The sequence below is a fragment of the Heterocephalus glaber genome, unplaced genomic scaffold (assembly GCF_053883595.1).
Source record: "Heterocephalus glaber isolate CG9 unplaced genomic scaffold, H.glaber_assembly_v1.0 deba00001555, whole genome shotgun sequence".
Classification (NCBI taxonomy): Eukaryota; Metazoa; Chordata; class Mammalia; order Rodentia; family Bathyergidae; genus Heterocephalus; species Heterocephalus glaber.
This window is the reverse complement of record NW_028258346.1, coordinates 16,119,560-16,144,208: the sequence shown is the minus strand read 5'-3', so window position 1 is coordinate 16,144,208 and position 24,649 is coordinate 16,119,560. Positions and strand designations below refer to the sequence as shown.

The 24,649-nt window shown below is 44.4% G+C and overlaps 1 protein-coding gene across 3 annotated transcripts in view; it reads left to right on the top strand.

Annotated features, from left to right (window-relative positions):
- Positions 1-24,649, top strand: part of Samd12 (sterile alpha motif domain containing 12) — a 422,167-nt gene that overhangs the window by 374,088 nt on the left and 23,430 nt on the right. For 2 of the 3 annotated variants that reach the window (XM_087190715.1, XM_021262726.2), the window contains one exon: positions 16,421-18,752. The exons of the other annotated variant lie outside the window; for it this stretch is intronic. In XM_087190715.1, coding sequence (XP_087046841.1) covers positions 16,421-16,443 — 23 coding nt within the window. In that variant the 3' untranslated portion in view covers positions 16,444-18,752. Of the gene's footprint in view, positions 1-16,420; positions 18,753-24,649 lie in introns of those variants that run through there. 3 annotated transcript variants of the gene reach the window in all.

Below are 24,649 nucleotides of genomic sequence, written 5' to 3'. Positions count from 1 at the left end.
TTTTTAAGGATTAGTGATTAATTCAACATTGGCCTACAGGCCTTCGATTCTTAACCTCTGAAATGGATGGTGTGTGCTCTTGGATTCCCAAGAAGAGGAGATGAAGGTAGACTAGTGTACAGTATTTGAATGCAGGTTGCTGAGATACAGAATGAACCTAAGCGTCCGCCATGAATGAGTGGGTGAAAACATGGTGCCTATGGACAACGGAGTACTATTCAGCCTTAAAGAAGGAATCCTGCACTTGCTACAGCATGGATGGGACCCAGGTGTGTTATCCTGAGAGAAGTGAACCAGGCACAGAAAGATAAGTGCCACTTCATCTCACTTGTGAAAGGAATCCAGAGAAAGTCAGATTCATAGTTACCAGAGACTGGGAGGAGGGGGACTGGAAAAGTTTGCGTGTACAAAGTTAGACATGAGGAAGATTGTTTTAAGGAATGACATTTTGAGAGCCATTACACTGGGCCTATAATTAATAAGAATGTATTATGTATTTCAAAATTACTCAAAGACTAGATGTTTAATGTTCTCACCACACAAAAATGGCTAGTATGCGAGGTGGTAGACTGGATTTAATCATTCCATAATATACACATATATCAAAATGTCATACTGCATCCCATAAATAGATACAATTGTTTGTGAGTTAAAAGTAAAAAGTTTTAAAATAATAATAACGAAGAGTAGACAGTGCACAGGCATAGGCTGTGAGCTGTTTATTACTGATTTACAACAGGATAAATAAGCAACTTGAGAAGAAACGTTTTGGGCTCTATTAGCAACTTAATCTCAGAACCTGTGATCAGGGCACTTGTTTCATTGAGTACAGACCAACTCGGTCGTGCACGCATGTGGCATGACCCATGTGCTAGCCACGTGCAGCAGGATCCCACGTGTCCAAGCCCTGGAGTAGAGGCCCCGAAACGGCCCTTGAAGAACTTGCGCCTCAGGCAGCAGGGAGGGTTGGGTGGAATGTGTTAGGAATGGTATGACAAGAAGCCAGTCGGGGAAGCAGCCGGAAGCACCAGAGGAGAGCTCATTTGTGAAGAGCATGATAGAAGGTACAGCTGGGTGAGCAGGAATTGCGGAGGCTCAGAGGAGCCTCGCACATTTGAATTCTTCCTGTAAGAACGTAGAGCCATCCAAGGCTTTGGAATGCAGGTGGGCACACGAGCTCCCTCCATCCTCTCTGCTCCTTTTTCTCCTTCCTTGAAAGGCCTTGTTCAAATCCCACCATGCTTTGGACCACTCAGTCTCTGGAACGCGATCCCTCACTCTCCTCACCTGAAGCACAATTAACCTTTAGCCCAGCGTCGGCTAATATCTTGCCCTGTTAATTACATTTCTACAAGTATCTTGAGGCTTTGTGAGCCAAACTGCATCTCCCAGTTCTGAATCTCCCTCGGAATGCAGCACAGTCTCCGGCTCATGCGGACGTTCATTTGGTACGAGCCGATGACCAAGACAGGTAGTGTTTTACAAATCCTGATCCGGTAAAAGTGCTTTGAATAGATTAGAACACTAAGCAGAGAAGTAGAGAGCAGATGAAAATGACCATAGGGGCCCAGGTCATGCATGCGGAGACAAGAGGCACGCAAGGAAAAGCTAATGCAGAGAGTGGGTACAGCAGGTGAATATTCCCGTGTTTATGTGTTTTACATGCAAAGTCCTGGAGACCGTTTCCTAAAGTTGCACGCCATAGTCATACATAGCTAATGCTTTATTTATCAAGAAATGTTCAAAATAAACTACAACACTTCAGTTTTTCAGACTGCTGAAACTTACCCTTTTAAGAACTTAAGCAGATTTCTTAAATCTGTCAGTGTGCATATCACTGTTTATTATGCTAGGTCGCCGTGTACTAGTGGACCCAGACTGCTACAGTCCGGTTCTTCTTCCTATGTCTTCACTCCTCCACCGACCACTACTAATCGATGCTATCTATGGGCTCTCACTGCATTTATCCCACCACCTTACCTCACAGAACCTTTCTGAGTGAACATGAAAGCATCGTGCTTTTCTGTGGAATAGAAAGCACTCACTAGTAGCTATTTCCTTGCAATATATAAACTTCTCAAAGCTTTCTCACTAGCATTTAGATTTACTGCAGTGTTAAACTTATTGCAGCAATAGATTTATTTTATCAGAGATCAGCAAACTTTTTTGTAGAGAACCAGATGGCAAATTTAGGCAAGTTTGTGAGTCATAGGCTCCCAGAGCTCTCAACTCTTCCATTGAGATTCGAAAGCAACCACAGACAACATAAACAAATGGATGTGGCTGGGTTCCAAAACAACTTTATTTACAAAATATATAGTAGTCTAAGTTTGTCCTTTAGGAGCTATAGTTTGCCAATACCCAGTTTATCAAGTTGGTTAGATTATACTAACTTTTGTAATAGAGGGATGTGACTATAACTTGACTTCTAATGAAAATGAGAAATATTTTTTTCACGTGTAGAGAAGTTGTATTCCTCTAGCTTGTTCATTCATGCTCATATTTTTAGAAAGGACCCTCTACAAACTGGCTTGCTGGATAACAGCTGTAATAGTGACTGGGCCCTCATTTAACCTTTCATCTGAGCACTGGTCCTGTCTGGCCTCTGCTTTTGCCTTTATCCATCATTCCACTACTTTCTACTTCTGTCTAATTTGTTATGCCCATGTGTTATAGGCTTGTCTCCTACACTACTGACTTCTTTAGGAAACAGAGTTTTGTCATCAGCTGACAGTCTATGGGAAAGAAGTATAACGTTATGAGTGTTATTATAGCTTTAATGAAAAGATAAGCAAGTTACTTGTATTGAATTCAACACTAAGTGAACCTAAGTTACTTTCCCCTCCTCCTGCTTTCCCAGGGAAACTAAACACCAGGTTTCTAACATCCACACCCATGGTAGACAGCACCTTGCATTCACCCCTATTAAAATGCTCCCTGCTTCAGTGGTACTTGGGGTTTCTCTGAGACAAAGGATATCTGTCTTGTTAAGCTTCCTTAGCTGCACATTGCTCTAAAGATGAAGAGCTTGACAGTGGTGCCTCTTTAGACACAGATGACCCTCCCAAGGGTGTACATCGTTACTGTGTACTCTATCATGTGTACCCTCACCACATGGGTTGTTCTGTGTTGAAACAAAAGATCTTGACACTCTGGCGTAGCAGGTGAACAACAGTGTGAAATATACTTGGTGACTGTCTAAACTGACATTGTTGTAAGAATTTTGTCTCCACGTGGACCCTTGCTATCAGAAGTACATGACTAATTCTGGTCCCCATGTTTTATTCCCTCAACAAGGTACTCTATACCCTCCTGGAATTCCATTCTGGATAATTCAGGGCTGAGATCAGTGAATCTCCAGAAACTCGTGTTGTCTCCACTACACCATTATTCTTTGGGGCCACCATCAGATATCTGAAAATGCTTGAGTATCAGAATACATATGCATCTAATTCATAAACTCTACTGTCCATTTCCAAGTAAGGGGCAAGATCATTTGTGCGTGTGTGCGTGCGTGCGTGAGTGTGTGTGTGTTACACTGCAATGTTTTCCCCCTTCGGTGTTTATTCATTCTTTTATATTTCTTTCTGAACTCACCCCAATAGCCCCTGGCTCCCTTTGTCATTTGGCCACATGAGAGCTAGACAGTGACCCGGAGGAGTGCCGGCTCTTTGCTCACCTCCTAATCACTCCAGCATGGAGTACTTACGCACGGGCAGTTCAGGAGGCAGGAGACCTAGGTTTGCTTCCAGGTTCTCTTTCTTGGGATTCTAGGCGTCTTCTTCAGAGCATCTGTGATGATGTCTTGCCACATAAAAAAGCTCTTTATATTTTACAAGCTCAAACAATTATTCGTTGGGCACTCTTTTGCAGTTTGGACAAGGCTTTGTAGGGACTTTGTGTTTTTCCCCCATGTGCTATCATCTGGGGCTGAGGATCCACATGCATAGACGTTCACTCAGATGGCTGGCAAGCTAGCCAAGGAAGTTAACCCACTGCTCTGCTGGGGTCTTGACTGGATTTTCAATGCCCCTCCATGCAGGCCTCTCATGCAGCTTCTTAGCTTACACACAGCATGGCTACTGGCTTCCAAGAAGGAGCAATTTACCAGTCCTCCCAGGCATGAAGCCTAGTGGTGGTAGGACACCATTTGTACCACATTCCTTTGGTCAAAACGGTCATACGTCTGGAGCAGACCCAAGAGTGTGAGGGAGGGAGAGAGGCTACAGCAAAGAGTTTCCGGCCATCCCACATGTGAGGAGTGATCGTTTCTGGTCTCCTGGTTCCTGAAATATAAATTTTATCCAACAAAAATCAGATTTAAATTTAGCATTTTATTACTTTTCCAAAAGACGAGGTCTGGTCTTGTGTCCACTTCAGACTTCATCACAGTCTCATTCTTTATTAAAAGAGAAGGGATTTGAGATTTGTTGGCCATGTGTTGGGTCCCAAACCCATGATATATGTACTTTCATTTACCATTTTTCATTGCCTCTGAGATGCACCTTTCTTTCATGTTTTAACATTGCTGAATTGTACATTTTACAATCTAGGAAATCCTATAATCATTCTAGGTCATATGGCAGTCTTGTGTGCATGAATTTGGCTGTGTTTGTTCATATTTTTTTCACTTCACTCAAGTTTAATTGCTATTTAAAATTGCTTCAGAAATATTACACTATAATTTAGAATTGAGATGAGAATGTATTCTGTAAGCCAAAAGTCAGCAACAGAGCACCATCAGGGAAGAGAATTTTGACATTGGAGGAATAACCAGATCTTTTATGTCTTTACAAAGCAGCAATCTGAGCTCTGCATGCAGATAGAAAGATATCACAAGCAAACGAAGGTATGTCACGTTTTACTACCGAGAGGCATGCACAAAGATTACTTATCGAACACAAAGCTGACACCTGAAGGCAGGAAAAATTACCAGGTTCTTTGGGACACAGGAAAGCAAGCTCAAAGCAACAGAATACCGATGTTTTGCCTTGTACAGGTCTATCAAAAGTATTGTATCATAGTTTAATCTGCAGTCATTTTTGTTATTCTTTCTTAGTGGTTATTTTCAAAAGTATATCTTAGATTCGATGAAATATATGGTTCTTACCAAAAAATCTGCAAAGCACACATGAATTCCTCTTTTACAGATGAAGAAGCTGTAGCTCAGAGAGGTTATGTAGGGATAGCATTCTGCCTCTTGTCTTCAAGAAACTTCTCAAATGTGAATGAAATGCTATTGCAGTCCCCAAAGCCACACTCAAGACTTGCTAGAAAAAAAGCTTATTTGTAATCCTAGCCCTTGGGAGCCTGAGACAGGGGGATCACATGGGTGCTGGAGAGCAGCCTGGGCTACAGTGAGTTCAGGGCCAGCTTGAACTACATAGCGAGACCCTGTCTGAAAAACCCAGTCAATCAATATAACAAATAAATGAAGAGTATTTGTGCACAGTGCTTTATGAGGGTTGTATCATGCTAATCGGTCACTGTTCTGAGATAGGAATAGTCTAAACTATTTTCTAAAGTGTACCTATATGTAAATTTCACAGTCAAGTCTATTTATTTGTACAATTAATACATTACTTTTTATAATTTTTTTTAAAAAGTGAGGCAAAGGTAATTTCCAACCCTTGAGGACAGTGATAGGTCTGGGAAGATTTGCCCAAATGGCCTTCAAGGCCATACATGATCTTTGCTGGGAGCTTGCAGCAAAGAGTGGGGTTCCAGCCACTGCTGCTCTCTACCTTTGGGACCCAAGAGGGTCCCCTCCCTCCTTCTGGGCCCATGCACACGGTGCCACCTTGGGCAGCAGCCAAGCCCTGCCTGCCTCTTCCTTCTCACTGCCAAGATGGGAAGGGTAGACCCCAGAAGACTCCTGCTATAATGAAAGGACACTGTCACCTGGGTCACAGTCCTTCATTGGTCGCCATACGTTTGTTCCGTTAGGAACCATGCTGAGTGCTGGGGGCTGTACCAAGAGGCAAAAAATGCAGTCCCTTACCCCATGACATCACCTTGTCAGCAGTTGGAGTCAGGCTTGGGAGAATGAGTATACCGCTCAGCCTCTCTCTGCTCCCTGGAACACATGCTTCTCCTAGCTGTAGGTCTTCTGGGGTGGTGGTTTCTCTGTGTGCACATCTCCCAGTGGGCTGGGAGCTGGGCGCGGCCCTTGGGTAAGAGCAGGGTTGTTACTCATTTTGACCTCCCTGGTGTAGCATAGAGCCTGGGACAGCAATCAAGAAATGATGTTTAGCTGGGAGTGTGACTCAGCAATAGCCCTGGCTGGCACATGTAAGGCCCTGGCTTGGGCCCTAGCACCTCAAGGAATAAAAAGGAAATGATGCTTACCTCATTCGTTCATGCATTCATTCAGGAAAACCATATGGAAGTGCAGGGAACAAGAGGGTTTGTGGGAGTTTGTGACCCTTCTTGCAGTGTAGTCTATTCGCTGGCCCCAGTACAGTGGAATGAATCGGGGCAGAAGCATGGGAAGCAGACTGTGTAAACAAAGGCCAGGCATCAAGGATGAATGGGGTCATTACTCTGTCTGGAATGCATCAGGGACGCGGCTGGAAGGAGATCTTGAGATGGGATCAGAAAGGGTGTGGAATATTAGGCAATGTCATCTTTTCAACTGGAATATATTAAGCAGAATCCCCTTCTCAGAGTGCTCAGGAGGCTGCACTGCTCTGGAGAAGAGCAGATAACGGGGGTATGGGTGGTTCCTTGTAGAAAACTGGACCTGAGGTTTGTCTGCCTCCCTGCAAGGAATGTAAAGAGAATGCCAGCCCACAACCACAGGCCCAGGCCATCAGGCAGTGCTAACAGTACTTCCTGGGGCGTGGGCAAAGCGAGGAACAAAGAGCGAGTACCAGCCCTATCCTGGCTCCGTCCGTTACTAATGGCCTGACCCAAGCTCTCTCAACTGTACACTTCCCATGGCAAAGTGGAGTGGGCAATCACAGAAACCTCAGAGCTCTTAGGAGGCTCGAATGCACAGGTGTTCTTACAACCTTACAGAAACAAAGCATCTCCCATCTAGGGGCCCACAGCTGTTAGTTATTATTGTTCCTTCTCTTCTGTACACCTTGGTTTCCTCATCAAAATGGAGATAATAACACCTGTCCCAGCCCATTTCTTTCAGACCCTAACAGAAGAAAATGCAATTAAATGTGTAAAAGCAATTTGGAAATTAACCTCTGCGTAGCAGCAAGGTGGTTAGTGGGATTGTTCATTACCGTAGCCTGGGCTGAAAGGCAGAGAATTTTTCTGTCTCTGGCCATGGGCCACAGGTGTGTAACTGTGAATGTCCTCACTGGATATGGTATGTCGGGGTGAGGGCCTTAGCATTTGACTGGTTCAAGATTATGTAAACATGGAAACAGGAAAATCTACTAAGCAAGAAATAAATAAGGTTTAAGTTCTGCGCTTTACAAGGGGTGTAATTTCCACCATCGTAGTCTTTGACATCTGGGTCCTATTACCTGAAATCCCATTAAACCTTCAGCTTCATAATTCTGTGTAGAAACTGGTAAATTGCAAGATCCTGCTGGTGGCCACCAGCCAGTTCAAGCAATTAATCACAAGAGTCTCCAAGCAGGTTTGTGATGGATGCCAAGTGGATTCTTTAAGGGGAAAGTGTGTACACAAAAGAAAAAGCCCGATCCACACAGTTTCATAGCAACATGCTTTGTAGCTCTGCCCACACAGAGAAATTATCTGTTATCATTAAGACATCCAAGCCTCCTAACTTTTTCCTCAATGGAAATTAGTAATCAGCAGCTCGGGGAACATTGCCAAATCTCGTTTACTGTAATATAACCTGTGACCTGCTCTGAGCCAGGGGTTCCGGTTTAGACAAACCAAGCCCTCTGGGTTCCCTGCCGCCCTCAGCATCTTCTCATTCAGGGAACTCAACTTGAGCTGGGTGCTTTCTTTTCTTCTAAACCTTCCTGGTATATCTGGGCTATCTGCCTTTCCCCTGTGGTCCAGACCAAAGCGAGAACCCACTGCGAGGTAACCTCGAAGCCGGCCTTTGGGAGGCTGCTAGACAGACCCCACAGCGAAAGGGCTCCTCACAAAGGAACGGTTCTTGCTTGATTTTGCCAGGTCAGAGAAGTTTATGTAAACGAGATAATCTTCTGCACTTCAGAATGTTTATAAAGTTTTTCCTCGTTACTGTTTTGTATATAGAGTGATTCTGGGAACACAATAAAAACAGGGGGAGCTTGGAGTCTTCCCTGTCTGGGGCAGGAAGGGGTCAGTGGGAATAAGAGTCAGCTGCAGGGTGGCAAGGGAGGCTGGAGGTTTCCCTTGCTGTTTTGGTTTCTTCCTCTTGAGACCTTTTCACTAACTTTTTCAGAGTTCCCCTTTTCTTCACTGCAGCGTGGTGCTGTCAAATGTGGTAGGCACTAGGCACTTGTAGCCATTGAAACGTAAACAAATTAAATAAAACTTAAAAGTTGTTTCCACCATGTGGTCACCACATCTCAAGTGCTTGACAGCCACATATGGCAAATGGACATAGAACCTTTGCATCATCACAGAAAGTTCCACTGGACAGTGCTGTGGCCTTGCTACTCCAACCAGGGTCTGGGGACTGCATCACTGGTATCACCCGGACCTTGTAAGGACTGTAATTAACAACATGCCCATGCATATGTGCAGTGAAATTGGAGAATCGCTACTCTGAGACCTTTCTGCTCTAAAATTCTCTATGTTGAATTGCATTATTTTTTATCAGCCTCATTTGTTCATTTATTTCAGCTTGCATAGCATTGTTTCATAAAGAGACACTTCTAGTCCCTTGAGACTTGGCAGGCAAAAGGAGAAACTCTAAGTATAGCTCAAAGACTCCTGTAGACATGTACTTTCCTCTTTCTCTTGGAAAAACTGTAGGAGTTCTGTTTTTTATTTTTATTTTTTATTTTTGGTACCAGGGATCGAACTCTGGTCCTTGTGCTTGCAAGGCAGGTGTTGGGACCACTAAGCTAAATCCCCGGCCTGAGAGAGATTTTTTTTTTTTTTTTTTGATATCGGAGATCGAACTCGGGACCTTGCGCTTTCGAGGCAGGCGGCGGAACCACTAGGCTAAATCCCTGGCCTATTGTTTTGTTTTTTAAAATGCCACTTTTCTAAAGAAGTAAATTTTTCCAATGAAAAGGCTGTTGGATTGGTCAATAGAGAAGCCCTTCAGATTAAATAAAATCAAATAGACCAAAAGACGAAGAAAGATAGATGAACTTTTTAAAAAGAGTACTTGCCTAGCATGCACGAGGCCCTGGATTTAATCCGCAGCACTGTAAAAGAAGAAAGAGAAGAAAGGAAAGAAGGAAGGAAGAGAGGGATGGAGGGAGAAAGCAAAGGAAAGGAACTTAAGCAGTTGACATTCAGGGTACTATGTTCTGTGGCTGAGTTAGCTGGGGTACAGAAGCAATGAAGGAAATTAAACGATCCCTCGCATACACTCTACCAGCCAGTCTGACACTGTGGTGAGAGGAGGGAATTTCATTTGCATCTTGGATTAAACTTCAAGGTATATTTTCATGCTGTCTCATGAGATTTGTTGTTGTTCACGCCAGTGGTCAGTTTTCTTCAGGAAGGTGCTGTGGGCTTTTAGAGTGGCTGCCGGAAGGCGGTGACGTGAGACTCTTACCTCTGTCCTCTGTCCCGTTTGAATCACACTGTTGCGAATCCCCTGCTGGGAGCAGCTGCCCTGTTGGTCCTTTCTCCCAGAAATGCATCGTCTCATGTTCACGTGGTACAAGGAAAGAATCCACTGTTAGCCGCCTTCTGGCTCAAGATGCCATAAACCTTGGTGCGATTTTGTTATTTTTCTCAGGAAGTGATTCCTGAAGATCGAAGTTAATAGATGTCCTAAATGATCACCAAAGTTTCATAGAAGTCGGATACCTGCATACACTGAAACCAAGTCTCACTGGAGAACAGTTCTACAGCCCCCAACAAATTCCACCCACACTTGAAGGAACTTCTAACTTCATTCACATAGCTCTCTCCAAACAGTCATGGACTTATTCATGCACTCATTCCACAAGCGCTTCAAGAGGACCTGTGATACTTCAGCCATTCCACTCCACTCTACAGACAGAGAAGAATGGAACAAACTCTCTGCCGGAAGGACCTTGATGTTTCCAGGAGCATGGCTTCAAGAGAGAGGCTCAGACCGCAGTCCTGCTGGCCCCTGAATTGTTATTAGAAATCCCATTCCCAGGCCTACCCTAGACCTGCTCAATCAGATTCTTCCCACTTGAGGCCCAGAGAAATATTTTGCCAACTCTGGGGGATTTCTAAACACTGTGAAGCTTGAGAAGCACTGGATTGGGGACAGATACCTCATCAGGTGATTCTAGCAGAGTGTGACTCTGATGCCAACACAGTATAATGATACACATTTGAAACTCCTCCAGTCCTGTAGCCCCAACGCAGCACAGGACCTTTTAGCAAGTGTTCAGAGGAATAAGTGTTGAGGCATGAGTAAACCTGCAGAAAGTGAACAATGTTGGGATGAATGCGCCTGAGTCCCGGACTGCAGGAGGCTGGGACAGCTTGGTCCATCTCCAAGCCACACCTGTCTGCCCCATTCTAACCTGCAGCGCTTGCATGGCTGCGCTGTATCTCATGCAGAAATCCTGGCATTTCATTAATGTGAAAAGAACGAGGCTATAAACCACATTTTCCCCCAGTCTATTCTACTTTTCTCTGTCTGAGGGACAAATAACTACTGTTTAAGTACTGGGGGAAAGACGTAGGTGTTTACGTGGACGGTAGCCAACCTGGCTTTGTGAGAATTACTGAACCTTTTGTGAAGCATAGAGTTTTCCAGCCCCTCCCCAACCCACCATGGAGATGGAAAGAGGATGATGGACAGAGAGAATTTTAAGACGCCCCCCGAGGTAAGACTGCTGCAGGCAAGTTCTAACACCTGTGGTCCAAATGTCAGTTTTTAAACCCCAGAATCTAAGGGCTCAATTTAACCCACAGGAATCAGAGTTGATTTCTGAGAGGTGTGCGTTTTCCACAGTCAAACTTTTTAATTTTTTTTTGGTACAGAATCATTGTAAATATTTACATTCGGTGGGTAATTTGATACCTGTGTGCATATGTAATGACCAAATCAGGGTAGCTAGCGTTTCCCTCTCCTGAGACCTGAAGATTTCTGAGCCTCATGGAGTACAGCAACAGTTTGACTTGTTGAACAGTAAATAAACAGTAAATAAATCCAGGGCTGAGGAAGAGAGGAAGGGCAGCCTGCACACAGTGCATTTCTTCCTGCTCATGTTCAGTGCCTGTAGGCGTGGACAAGTTTACTCATCACCTGAAGCCCCAAAGCTCCCCAGAGAGAGGGGGTCCCTGGGCCCCAGGAGAACTGCAGAGCGCTCACTTAGAGAACCAGGAGCCAATCATTTCTAAACAAAACTACAACCGAGGGGTGAGCTGGTGGGAGATGGAGCCCGAAGCCCTCGTGCCCATTAACAGCTGTCGACGAAGGTGTCCGCGGGGCCTTGAGGCCTCAGCTTCCTAACTCCTGTGGAATGGGGAGTCCCTGGCGTTCCTCAGCCAGAGCAGAGGTCATAGCCTGGCCTGATGGCTGCAGCCTGTGTTGGGTCACTCGTCTCTCCAGATGTGGCTTTGTTTACCTGTGGAGTGGGGGTCGGGGCACCTACCTACCTGGGTTGTGCCAAATGGACACAGGTTCTTAGCATAGTGCTGGGCACCCAGGAAGTGCTGGGTTAATGACAGCATTAGCCAGAGCCTCCGTGGAACGAGAACCCTAACTAAGGTGGATGGAGACTCACGCGAGTGAGAGCGCCTGATTGGAATTGGCTGACAGAATTCTGGAGCTTTGCAGCCTGTAGACCCCGGGGAGCTAGCGGTATACTTCCAGTGTGAGTGTCAGCCCCAAGGCAGAGAAGGCAACGTCCCATCCTGAAGACATTCAGGCAGAGAGAGTGGAGTCTCCCTTACTCAGTCTGATGTTCCAAGCCTCCAGTGCATTGAATGCCCCCACAGGAGGTGGGGCTGTGTGTTTTCTCATCCTACTAATGCAAACATTAACCTCGCCCACGAACACCTTGACATATCCAGAATAATATCTCACCAGCCATCTGCACAGGCTGTGGCCCAATCATGGTGACCCTAAAATTAACTATCGCAGCCTGGTTGTGGTTCCCAGTCTACTAGGGATTGTGGGAAGTTACAGGCTAGTTTGAAGGTGTCACTTGTTTTATTATTCTCTTAACCCAAGTTCTCTGCCTTCCTGACAACCCTTTGTTTGAGATTTTGATCTCCATGTTCACGTAGGCAGAGGGTAAAGTTGATTTCTTCATCCTACTCTGGCTGAGCAAATAACCCCTTTAATTTCTTGGCAGGAAAGAAGCGGCAGAAATGGGACCCGTGTCTCCAAGAATAGATACCATTTCTCCCACCGACAAGGGTGGTAGCAGTTTTATTACCACATAAATCAGCCTTTGTCCTTCTTTCATTGCCTCACATCTTCCGTACATGCTGATTAATTAATTGAGCATACCTGTCTAAATTATCCCATCTTGATTCTCATAATGCCATGCCTGTGAGGGCTTGAGAAGTTAGAAGTGATTTAGTATTAGAGGTTTTGATTACATTGAATATAAAATCAAATAAAATGTGAAAATGATGAATAGAAGAGGGGAGTGAGGTTTGAAATTAGCCTTATTTCCTGTACGTACAGGAGGCCCACTTAGGGTGTGGTTTTTATCTTGGCCTATTTTAGGAACGATATATTCAGCTCACAACCAGGAAGAGAAAATAAGCAAGCACCTGTCTTCTAAACCAACCTCACTGCTAAACCAAAACTTTGGACGTTTTGAGCTGGATCATTCTCTGTTCAGGAGATGTCATGTGCACCCTAGGATGCTTAGCAGTGTCCCTAACCTCGACTCATCTGATGCCAGCAGCACCCCCATGTTGTGAAAACCAGAAATATCTTCAGGCAATAGTTGTTCCCCTAGGAGGCAAAACTGCACCCAGTTGAGAACTGCTGCTCCAAATGTAGGAAAGGTATTAAACTGTTAAAATAGAAATGGACTAACTTTCTTTAAGTCAAACCTCTTTTCATGTCCCTCTACGTATCAGATTCATGTTTAATAAGAAGTCATTTATATAACACAGTTTCTTTGATTTCTCTCCTGCATTGCTTCTGAGTTAAAGAATTTATATTCTGCTGGGGGTGGTGCTAAGCAGTGGAGCACTTGACTACTATGTGCAGGACCCCAGATTCCATTGCTAGTGTTACAAAAAGAAAAAAGGAAAAAAAATTCCTTCCTTAACGCCACAACTCTTTATTAGGCAAAAAGTCATGCCACTACCCTCAAAGGATCTAAGAGAAGGACTAAGGTTTGGCTACTGGTAGAACACTTGCCTGGCATGCATGAGGTCCTGCACTTGATTCCCGGCACTGAAAAAAGAATATAGGAGGAGCAGTGGATATAGCAAAGTGTTCATTGTGGATGTGGTGATAAAAGTGTAAGCCATGCTGGCACAGAGAAGGGAGCTGTTAGCTGTATCTGCGGGGAGAGAAGACTTCATCAAGAATGTGTCCCTTGGGGAGCTTGGAAAGATGGAGGATTTGGGATTGAGTCCTGCCTGAGAGTTTACAAGAACACATGCTAGAGAGAAGAAGAGCCTGAGCAAAGGCCAGGAGCAGCCTAGTGCCCATGAGGAGCTGGGCGGCCGAAGCACGGATGAGCCCCACATTGAAGATGGCGGCCTCTCCTCCTCTGAGAGACAAGCTGCCATTTTGCATTTTGACCCTCATGGAGCCTTCAGGACATGAATTCTGCTGCAGATAGGAAAAATTTCTAGCAAAGCAATGACAGCAGACTGGATAACTGTACGTGTGTGATAGACTTCGGCCGTGTACCTCGCTCACTCGACCTGAGGAGTGAGGACCTCTTGTTTGCACACAGTGATCCATTCAAAGGTGACAGAGTTGTAATTACGCAGACAGCAACGAAGATTTCTGACTGCCATGGGAAGGTGGCAAAGGGGATATCATGCCACAGCTCACTTGCTCTGTGGCCATCCCTCTTCCAAAGGCCCCAAACCTCCTGTGTCATTCCCTAAACCCTAATCTGTCTGTCGGTGCCCTCTGCTTCTTTTGCATTCATGACTTGTAGTTTCTCACTGTTCTTCCTAATACCAATTAATTTAAACTCCCGTTTCCACCCTGCCCCACATTACCATTATGCTGATTGAGCTTGTGGATAAACACAGAATCCCAGCATGATGATAGGAGAAGGATGGCTCTGAATTTTACACTCCTGCATGTCACTCAGGTGAGACCCACCTCGTTGTGAATATAACTTTGATCCTTACTACCTGTGTAACCTTAGGCCAATGCCACTTCTGGGCCTCAATTTTCTTATACATACAATGGGAATGGTTTTCCGATTGTATGGATTATATGTAGGTGAAATAGTGATGAAGTATAATGGGTTCAACTTATATCCATAGTTACAAATGCCAGCTGTTTCATGCTAAGATTGGGCACATCTGCCATCCATCAGCTGCTGGAAGCCCATGGGGACATGGCTATTGGGCTGATAGAGCTGGTTATCAAATCCTGACAAGGATGCAAAGTATAGTAATTTAATAGTGCTAACTTTTTATTATCCTTGTTCCTTTTTTAATTTTTATTTTATTTCATAGCTTAGTCATAGTAATTCTTTTTTTAAGGATTACACATTTTCCAGACCTGGTTTTAGCAAAAGTGTAGTGAGTTTTTCTAGAAATCTATGCTATTCTTCCAGCCTGTATTACTCTTTTCCGGGAAGACCCAGACAGAAAATTCTTACCTACAGTGTAGTCGTCTCTATCCCCCTCCATAATGTAGTGCCTTAGTGAAAAATATGAAGTATTTCCTAGTAAGTGGAAACACTCATGGCACTTTAATTAGTCAGTGCTCATGGGTCATATGTGTACCCCGTGAGCGTAATTTTTGTTGAAATTTTCAGAATATCATGAGACTAATACAAATCCTAATATCTTTACATATTTCTTCTCTCAGATGTGTGTAAATTGTGTGTTGTAGGATATCATAACTGCTTATCATGTTGATACATACTCATTATAATTAGTACTACTTAAATGGCCGTTTATCATCCATCTTGCTAATGTACCATAATTTACTTAACCTCAGTTTCAACAACAGGAGACAGGTTGTTTCTAATTCTTCCTCTTTTGTTCATAACCTCTAGCTTACATGTTTACATATAAATTCTTTCTTTTTTATGTTATTTCCTTAGGGTACACTCCTAGAAATGAGGTCACTAGATCAAGGAATATACATTTTTTATAGTTTTTAAATAAATTGACAATGTTTCCAGTTTACAATACTATCAGCAACATATTAGTATCCTACTTGCACTGCAGCTTTGTTAGAAGTCTGTATTACTATGTAATATTTAATACCCTAACATGGTAACTTTTGTTTTTGCATTTTCACAAAAGCAGCAAACATTTGCTTGCAAATTACATGTTCTCTCATATTTTGTAAAAGCAGTTAGACTTGAAGACCTAGGTAGTTTTTACTTTTATATCTTGTTGTCCTCTTCTTTCATTGCCCAGTAGTTTTACAAATTAAAGGAAACTAGTATTGATACTTTTATGAGCAAAATAATCAGTTACACTCATATGATCATGAATTATTAACAACCTGTGAATAGGAAACTATAGGGTTGGATAAAATAATGAAAAATTTAAAAATTAAAAGCAGGAAAATATATCTTCACCAGCATTCCCAAGACCAAAACAGAGGTGGAATTCAAATAATTCAATCTCTAGTCAGGGTTTAATGGCTTTTTCTAGTCCACATACCTGCTGAGGCACTCTAACTTTTCAACAGGCAAAGTCAAGAGCTCCAGTCATGCTGTGTCCAATATTTCCTTCTAGATTTTATCCCAGGAAAATCTTCCTGATGAATGAAACTATCCTTCTACATGCACCCCCCAAAAAACCTCACACCATTGCCAATCTGATCTCGCCCAAGATCAAGTCAGTGTGTGAACCACAACATATCCAATGGGTTCCAACCAGCACCCCTGCCATGGAGCTGGCTGCCAGTTCCAGAGACCTGGTGTAGTGCCCCCTTGCAGACAACTCGGCTTTTCTCTGAGATGGGGTCTTCCATGTCTGCCTGTCTCTGCCATGGGTGTCCTCCATGCCCTTCCAAATGGTGAAAGGTCATGCCATGAATAGAGCCACCACAGATCCATCCTGGAGTTGATGAACTACCATGTTGGCTACAGCTTTCTCTTTGACCTAAAGGTGTCAGGGTTTGTTTGAATAAGATAACTGCTACATATCAGTGTCTGGGAACATAAAGGAAGTGACTTACCATGTTTCCCCCTTTTTCTTCTTGCAGCCCCAGCCGAGGGTTCTCCATAAACATGGTTAGCCTTCCAAGCTACTGTCCTGCCAGTTGGTATGAACATGACCTGTTCCCACAGAAAGACTAACTCATGGCTCTGCCAGAAGAGACCCTTGGAGCATTAACAGATTAACTGGATTAACTGGGAAAACACCCATTCAGTCAAGATCAGGAACTTTGGAAAGAAATCTTAGTTTGCTGTGGATTTTTAAATGAGGTGCATAATATACAATGCCAACTCTTTCCAAGTGGCCATTGGCAGACCGTAAGCTGGAAAATTGCTTCCATTTCTCATCACTGTGCATAACTTGAGTTCCCTTTGGGGGGGCTGTCCGTGCCCTGTGCTAGAAGTCCTGTTGTAGCATGGCAACTACTGGATTCTTTCATTATGTGTGCAGATGGCATGATGTTCTAGAAAACAATTCGCAGCAGCTCTGCGATCTCAGTGGAAGTGTTCACAATATTCTGCCCCGGCAGGAATGTAAATGTATCTCTGTTATGTTGGTTATGATGTCCAAAGGTATTCTGTCCAACTCTGAAGCACTTTATATGAGAACACTATACTGACATAAATCAGCACGTACGGTACATGTAGGAAAACAAGAATTGTCTTTTATAAATTTTGTCTTATTTCTGGCTCAGACTGTCCAAGACAAGCTCTACTACTAGCATATTCCCAGTCATATGTGGTAGATTGGTGTAAATATGGCCATAATACTGTTAGACCTAACTTCTTGACACTTTACTGAATAACTGGATGACTTGTAACACCAAGGGGAAGGAGAAGTGGGCCTGGCAATTGGAATATTTGAGCTCTTGGGTCTCTATACCAAGGCACAACTTAACACGTTCAAATACCCAAGTACCAGGAGACTGCTGTTCGGCCAGTGTACACATTCAGTCTACAGAACTCTTCCAAAAACAAAGGGGCGTGGACTCCCTTTTTGTCATTGACCATGGTAGGTTGATGCTAAGGACAGTGGAATATAATTTTCCTATGTGGTCTCACTCTAATGTGTTGGAAAATAATCTAGATCAAGTTTAAATCATGATTCTCTGCTTTAAATCAAGAGACCCCACTCTGTGCCTAGAGGGGAAAAAAGGGTTCAGCCCCATACTAGGTAGCTTTCTCAGCACAAAACCTCCTAGTTCCTCTTGATCCTTTCTGGAATTGCAACCATGACTAATTTTTTTTAACTCTGTGTTACAACAAAGCACAGTCCCAGGAATCTTGTCCACTCAGTGATGACTTATCACTGATGCCTGGCCCTACAACACATCTTAGTGTTTTTACTCTGGAAATCTAAAGTAGCCAAATCCAAACCTCAGCGAAGTATGTTCTGTGTGCTACTACCCCAGCCTGGGCCCGAGGGCATCCGAGGCTCCTCTTTCAAATGAATGGAACAACTTCCAGAATCCTTCCAGCCTTCAGTGCTTGTCCATGGAGAGATCTGAATGTGGCTCCAGAGAAATGAATGAATGTTTCCTGCAGGGAAAGGGGCATCAACGGGAACTCAGAGAACCTCAGCACCAGAACCATCACACCCCTAGCAGACCACGATTCCCTACGAATCCAGAATTCCAAGGCCAGCCCTTGCTGCCACTGACCCTGGACATTACCTCCCCTGCTCCACTGTGAGGCTTAGCTCCCACACCTGGCTTTCCCTACCCTCCCGTCCCTTCCTTTATCCAGCAAGCATTTGCTGCATGTCCATGAGCCAGAACAGCGATAGCATACCAAACAGACTGCTCTACCCTCACCAAACTGTACTTCCTCCCCCAACACTATCACCACCCAGCTTTCCCACAGTGAGAACTGCATCCAGACAGCATTCACCCTGTGCCAGAGAAGCCCAGGAATGTGCACACAGCAGCAGGTAGAGGTCCTTGCCTGAGGGACTGGGCAGCACCAGAGCACATGTGTACCTGTCCAATCCGGACAATCCCTCCAGACTGAGCTGGTGAGGGCATCCCAGGGCAGCTTCCAGTCGCTCTCTGACACTCACCTCAGTCACCTTATTCCCACCCTTTGTGTGGATGCAACCACTCATCACTAAGCTGAAGTCTCTAAAGCACCGATTATAAAACTAGTCCCAAGGACTCTGGATTGGTTTTGATGAACCCTAAAGAACTACCAACTGCTAGGTGCTGAGAAACTGTAGCTGGGAATTAACTGGTCTACCAGAGGCACTGCTAGACTACTGCTAACAGCCTTGGAAAACTGAACACGCTCTACAGTGCCGATGTTCTCTAAATGATGGTGGTGCATTGTTACTTACTTTGGCTTTTGCAAAATATTCTGAACAATTAAATAAGTAGAGTTTCATAGCTGGCTTTTTTTTTTCTTTTTGAGTTGAAGGAATCCTGAAAAATTGTTGAAGGAGAATGGGTGAGGATAGAGATGGGAGAAGGCAAAATGAAGACCACTGAAGAGCCCAGTTGAGAAGGGTGTCTCTAAAATTGCCTTAATGCCCGGCACGGCACGCATTACATATTTGCATATGAACTGCTACTTTTGTTCCAAACTCCCAACCTCTGTTGGAAGTCCTTTGAGGGCATAGTTTTGGAAATATGGTGGCATAAAATCAGTGATCACAAGCTAAACCAACAAGCCGGACCAATGACTTCATTGGGTCTTTGCCCTCTTTGTTCCATGGCATCCTCTGTGATTTCCCATGGTTGCTTCTGCTTCTGTACCTTATTCCCAAGATGTATGAGTGTGAGATTTTACCTCCCAGAAATTCAGAAGTGGCTGGGCTATGTCTTGTCGGTAAGAAGTGAGGTCTGGGGAGATAAGGGATAAATATTTTGATATCTAAAGGCTGTACACTGTTGATGCTTAATTTTTCTTTTTACTTAAATCTGTGCTACACCTTTTATTAAAGACTGATAGTTGCACTTGGGCAAGAAAAACGGTCATGGGAATGAACTGAAATGAATAATTATCAGACTCTCCAGGGTGCCAAGGGGATTAGCTTGCTCCAGCTCCAGAACTCAATTGAAATATCCAGAGCATTGTTGGTCCTGCTAGGTAAAAAGCAAATCGCTTCAGTAGGTTGAGATTTGCCTAGGGGGATAGAGACCCTACCAACTTTCTCTATGGGGAAAGGCACACCTTCAAATCTCGAGCAGGCTCTGAAGGCTGTGTCCCTGCAGATTTGACATCTACCTCCAGAACAGGGTAAACCACCCAGGCTTTCTCCTCAGAGTCCCTTAAAATTGCCCGACAGAAGCTTGCAGCCCTTACTTCTGAGGGAAAGTGCCATTTTCAGCATTCCAGGGGAAAAGGAAGATAGCCTTTCCTGAGACTATAAACTGAGGCTAAACTCTCTAATGGGCTTCCCTCCCCTTGTTTCTTGCAAATGCTTTCTTTGTCTGCAAATGTCACGTAATTGACTTTGGATGGCAACGATCAAAGTCTCAAGGAAGTGAAGTTTTCCAGACCCCCCTCAAGCATTTTCCTTTCACCAAAACCTCCTCTTCCCTGTTCATTAGCAGCTTCATTCTTTGGGATGTTTTCCTCCAGGTCCTTTAGAGTAATTTTGCTACCTGACAACTAGACTTAAAGCTGCCATAGACCTAAAAATCGAATCTCAGAAAGTGACATAAATTCCTTTAGCCCTTGAAGGCTGCTTTTAAAGTTCACCCCTCCCACACCCCTCTCCACACCACTTTTGGCTTTTGTTCTGCATGTGTGTGTAATTTTATCTCTTTCTTTTCAGATAGCACTGTGGGTAGATTTCAAATATTCAATAAAGAACTCAAATAGAAAAACAGTGCTCAGCTGGGAGATGTTCCTACTGGGCCACGGCTGAGGACCCCATTTTAGAGACAGGCAGGTCTTGCCCCTGTGTCCCCCCCAGATTTGTGTCTAATCCCAGAGCCGGAACCATCTCTGAGCTCTGGTTTACGAATGCACATGATTCCCAGCAGCTCACGGCAGAAGAGAGCCATGTTTCCATTATTTTGCTCTGGTGACTTTCCATGTCGGGAAGACAGGGAACATTCTTTTGAAAGCTTTGGAAAATGTGGGGGAAAGCTGGCCAAGAACACAACAAAGTTCTGCTGCACCTTAAGAATAAGAGCAAAATAGATGCTCTCATTTGGGAAGGCAGCTGGAGGGATGACTGTGTCAGCATTCCCACCTTCTCACCACCTGGGCTGCATGGTAGCGTGGGCGGAAGAGAGGGAAGGAATGAGCGATGTCTAAAATCTAAAAACTTTGGGGTGAGTTTTACCAGTGACAAATGTAAGAGGGAAAGTGCCCATAGGCATAGGACTGATTCTAGATGTCCTGCCCAGAGGCAGAACGACTGAGAAATGACTTCCACAGAGCAGCAGGAGATGGAAGTTTCATTTGCCATGTAAGGCTCTTTTTCAGTTGTGCAGCAACCCGAGTTCTTACATCGGAGCCTCCCTCTCCTAGGTAATCACATCAGGCACAAAGAGGCACCAAGGCATCCACTCCCTGTGATTCAGTAGCCACTGTAGGCTAATGTTGAATGGCAGTTGGCTGCTTGAGATGATGGTATGCATGGCTGATATTTAGACATTATTTCTGATCACAAATTTTCTTATTTGGGAGCCAGTCATTTGAGAGTTTTGGCTTGGTTTGTCGTTTTTTTTGTTGTTCTCCAAATCTCCCGTGCATCAGGAAACCTTAGAATGACTCTTAAACCTGGGCCTTGCTGCCAAATTGTACTTACTATTGGAAGCAGCTCTATTGATGTGATCTACAAGAAGACTGTTACATATCTGACTTTGGAGACACTTAGCCCTAAAATGATTTTGACCTGAGGACTCCTCTGGTTGCCTGCCACATTGTTCACAGGCTTTTAAAATTCAATAACTTGGAACAAAAGTAATAAATGGTTGCTTTCACCTGGTTCCACCTCATTAGCACAGCCATAGCTACCAGAAGTGGAGTTCCAGGCTGGGGCGGAGTGCGAGACGCGCAGATCTGTTCTGTGGGGTTGTGTTTAATCGCTACCACCCCCTCTCAGAGTCTGTAACATATTTCGAAACACTTTGTGCTTTTGTTAAAAAATCCAAAACAGGACAATGTTATTAGATCACTATTTGGTATGGAGTGGGGGAACCTGATTTTGAAGACAACCTTGAAGCAGAACGTGCTGGCTGTTAAATGCCTCGAGCACCTAGAAGTTGCATCTGCTCTTCCACCACTGAGGATCTCTTCTGCCAAGTCCCAAAGGCTGAGCCGGCCTATGGTACAGCACAAATGCCATGGAAATGCCTTTTAAGCTCTAGGTAGAGTCCCCATTCAAACAACTGCAAAACTGGAATTTGGAATTTGAGCACTGCCTTGGTCCTGGATCCTCGGGTCCCTGAATCAATTCCAATTCTTTATGTATGTTTGCAGCGTTCTTTGAAACCACAGTTCACTGCATGTAGTCTGTTTGCACTGCTTGCTGGCTCCTATATCCAGGTCCCATAGAGCATATTGGGCAGGACGGCTGTGTGTCTCCCCATGCTCCCGCTGCAGCGGTTTCCAGCAGTGTCCCACCCCTTCTGCACACCAAAAAGGCCACTGTCATAGGCAGGACCCTTAAACAGAATGTGGGGTGGGCCAGGCTATTCATGATCGAATGCTAGAAACTTTGTCCTTGTCATTTAATTTTATTTTTCTCTGCGTGCGCATGCCTGTGTGCGTGTGTGTGTGTGTGCGTGTGTCTGTGCATGCACGTGAGCAGTCCTAGCAATGGAAGCCAGGTTGTCACACATACCAGGCACACACTCTACCACTGAGCTACACCCAGTCCTTCTCTTTCACGATTATCCCAGTCTCAGCTCAGATCCCGCTAAGCTGGCCTTGGCCTCTGCCGTGGGTCCAGCCCCACTGGGGACAGAATGGATCCCACTGGCTTTGACTCACTCCTGGCAATGGAGCTGAAAAGTTTCTCCACCAGTAGGAAATTGGTGTCCTTACAAGGTCACCAGGCCTGGCTAATGACCGGAGCTTGCATCGCAGAGAGCTGAGTAACACCAGGCTCTTGACTTTGTTCGAGGTCTCAGTCATGGTTGGGACAGATGGAGCTGGTCTGCTGAAAAGCCAAGCCAGCACAAATGTTTTGAAACTAATTCCACTGAAACTCTTATGTCACTAAATCAGATGACTGTAGTTCCAGTTAATCCAACTATTTAATATCATTAAGCACTAAATTAAATAGCTTTACACAAAATTTTAGAAAAGATCAATATTGTAACAAAATTACATATTAGCAGTAAAAAGGACCTGAGAAAAGAAAATATTGATCTGTTGTGGTTTATATACTGGAGTTATTCTTAGGACTTTTATTCTTAGGACCTCGGCACTGCTCTGATAAAGGGGGAGAAAATGTTCTGAATTCAAGAATGCTAGACTAACAGAATCACCCTTTCTCTCTGAGCCTCTACCTGTCTGGGATACTCTCTGTCCCTCCTCGGGCAGAGCTGTTTGGAAACAGAAAGGAGCTGAAGAGAGAAGCTGTCCCACCACCCATGCGTGCATAATTATCATGGTGGCCTGGATTATGGGCTTTATTTAATGATACCTTGCCTCACTTGAGGCTTTCTCCTCAAAGCTGTTATGACTGAGCCTCCTCTCCAGGATTTAGAAAGGAAAAAGAAGAAGTGATGAGAAAGTAACACTGAGGGTCTAACGGGCCCAGTGCATGCTTTTCCCAGTGCACAGCCGGGATGTCCACTCATCTCCATTGCTCTACAGCCTGGGCCGGTCAGGGCACTGTGACTACCTGAGGGACCCTGGGCCTGGGCAGGGGCATGCAAGGCTGCCAGGCCTCAGTTCAGAGAGGACCATGGGAAGAGCGAAGTCGCCGAGGCGAGGGCCACGGGCGGCAGAGAGCCACACCACATTGCATGTTAGTTATTTGTTCTAGGAAGGAAAAAGAAAGAAAAATCACACAAGGTGAATTAAATATAAGACTCAGGTCTAAATGGGGAAAACTGGTTCGTCCTTTTACAAACATGGCTAAAGAGCCTATTTCATAACACAGAAGCCTATGGAGATAGACGTTTTATAGCTTCCTTAAGTGAGCCCTAGCCTGGAGTCTCCTGGTCTCCCAAGCGTGACTGACGGATTAAACACCTCTCCCCTTCTCCACTGCCCGCCCTTGTAGTGCTGTTCTCTCTATGCACCCTACAAAGACTCTCAGGCCCAGATGTAGGCGAACACATCAAGTCCCGTGGCAAGACAAGAGTGCCTTTTCTGTCGGATATCCCTTGCACTCCCTGGGCTCCCAGGGCATAAGATGTTTAGAAACTTTTTTCTCTAAACATAAGAGTTATTGTGCACCACAATTTTGAACCACTGATTTCCGTATCTTAAGCAGCTACCAACTTGGGTCTCCTTTCTATTTTCTTATAATACTTCCTTCTGTTTGAGATTTTCCTCAAGGAGAACTGGGGGGGGGGGGCTGATTCTTTTTAAATTGATAAAAGTGAAACTGTATAGATTTTTGCCCCCTCGTGTCTGTAAGCATGATCTCTATCAGGCCTGAAAATCTGCTCTATCATTTTGTATATTTGACTATTTTGTATTCCGCATTACTTGACTCCTTATGTGCATGGCAATGTATTAAAATGTAGGATTTCTATTACCGTGTAAAAGTGTTTTGATTCTGATTTTCAACACATATTCTTAGCAAAAAAAAAATTGCATTAAACTTTTCATTTCTATTTTCTGCAGCTCATCAGCTTTGCAGAAGAAAAAGAAAAGTTAACAGCATTTCACTTTCCCTGTGTTAGCTAATGATGCAATTCAGGGTGGAAATTTGTCCTCAATTACGCTGTGTTTCCTGGAGAAATAATATATGTGAAACAAATTGGCTGCCTCCCTCCAACCCCAACACACAGAATCCCCCAGCGTCAAGCCCCAGCGGTTTGACTGCACCTACTTTTGAACACGTTTGTGTTGAGCATGTCTGGACAAAAGCCACAATTCTCTTCCTCCCTAGACCTGGTAACACACCACAGAGGGATGGGAAGGAGGGTCTTCACCCACTGATGTGCCTTCAGCCCCCAAGAGTCTTACATGCTTACCACAGCTTGATTTTTTTTTTTTTTTTTTTTTTTTTTTTTTTTTTTTGGTACCAGGGATCAAACTCGGGTCCTTGCGCTTGCACAGCAGGCGGTGAAACCACTGAGCTAAATCCCCGGCCCCCACCACAGCTTGATTAATGGCCCCTCCCAGAACCTCCTGTCTGT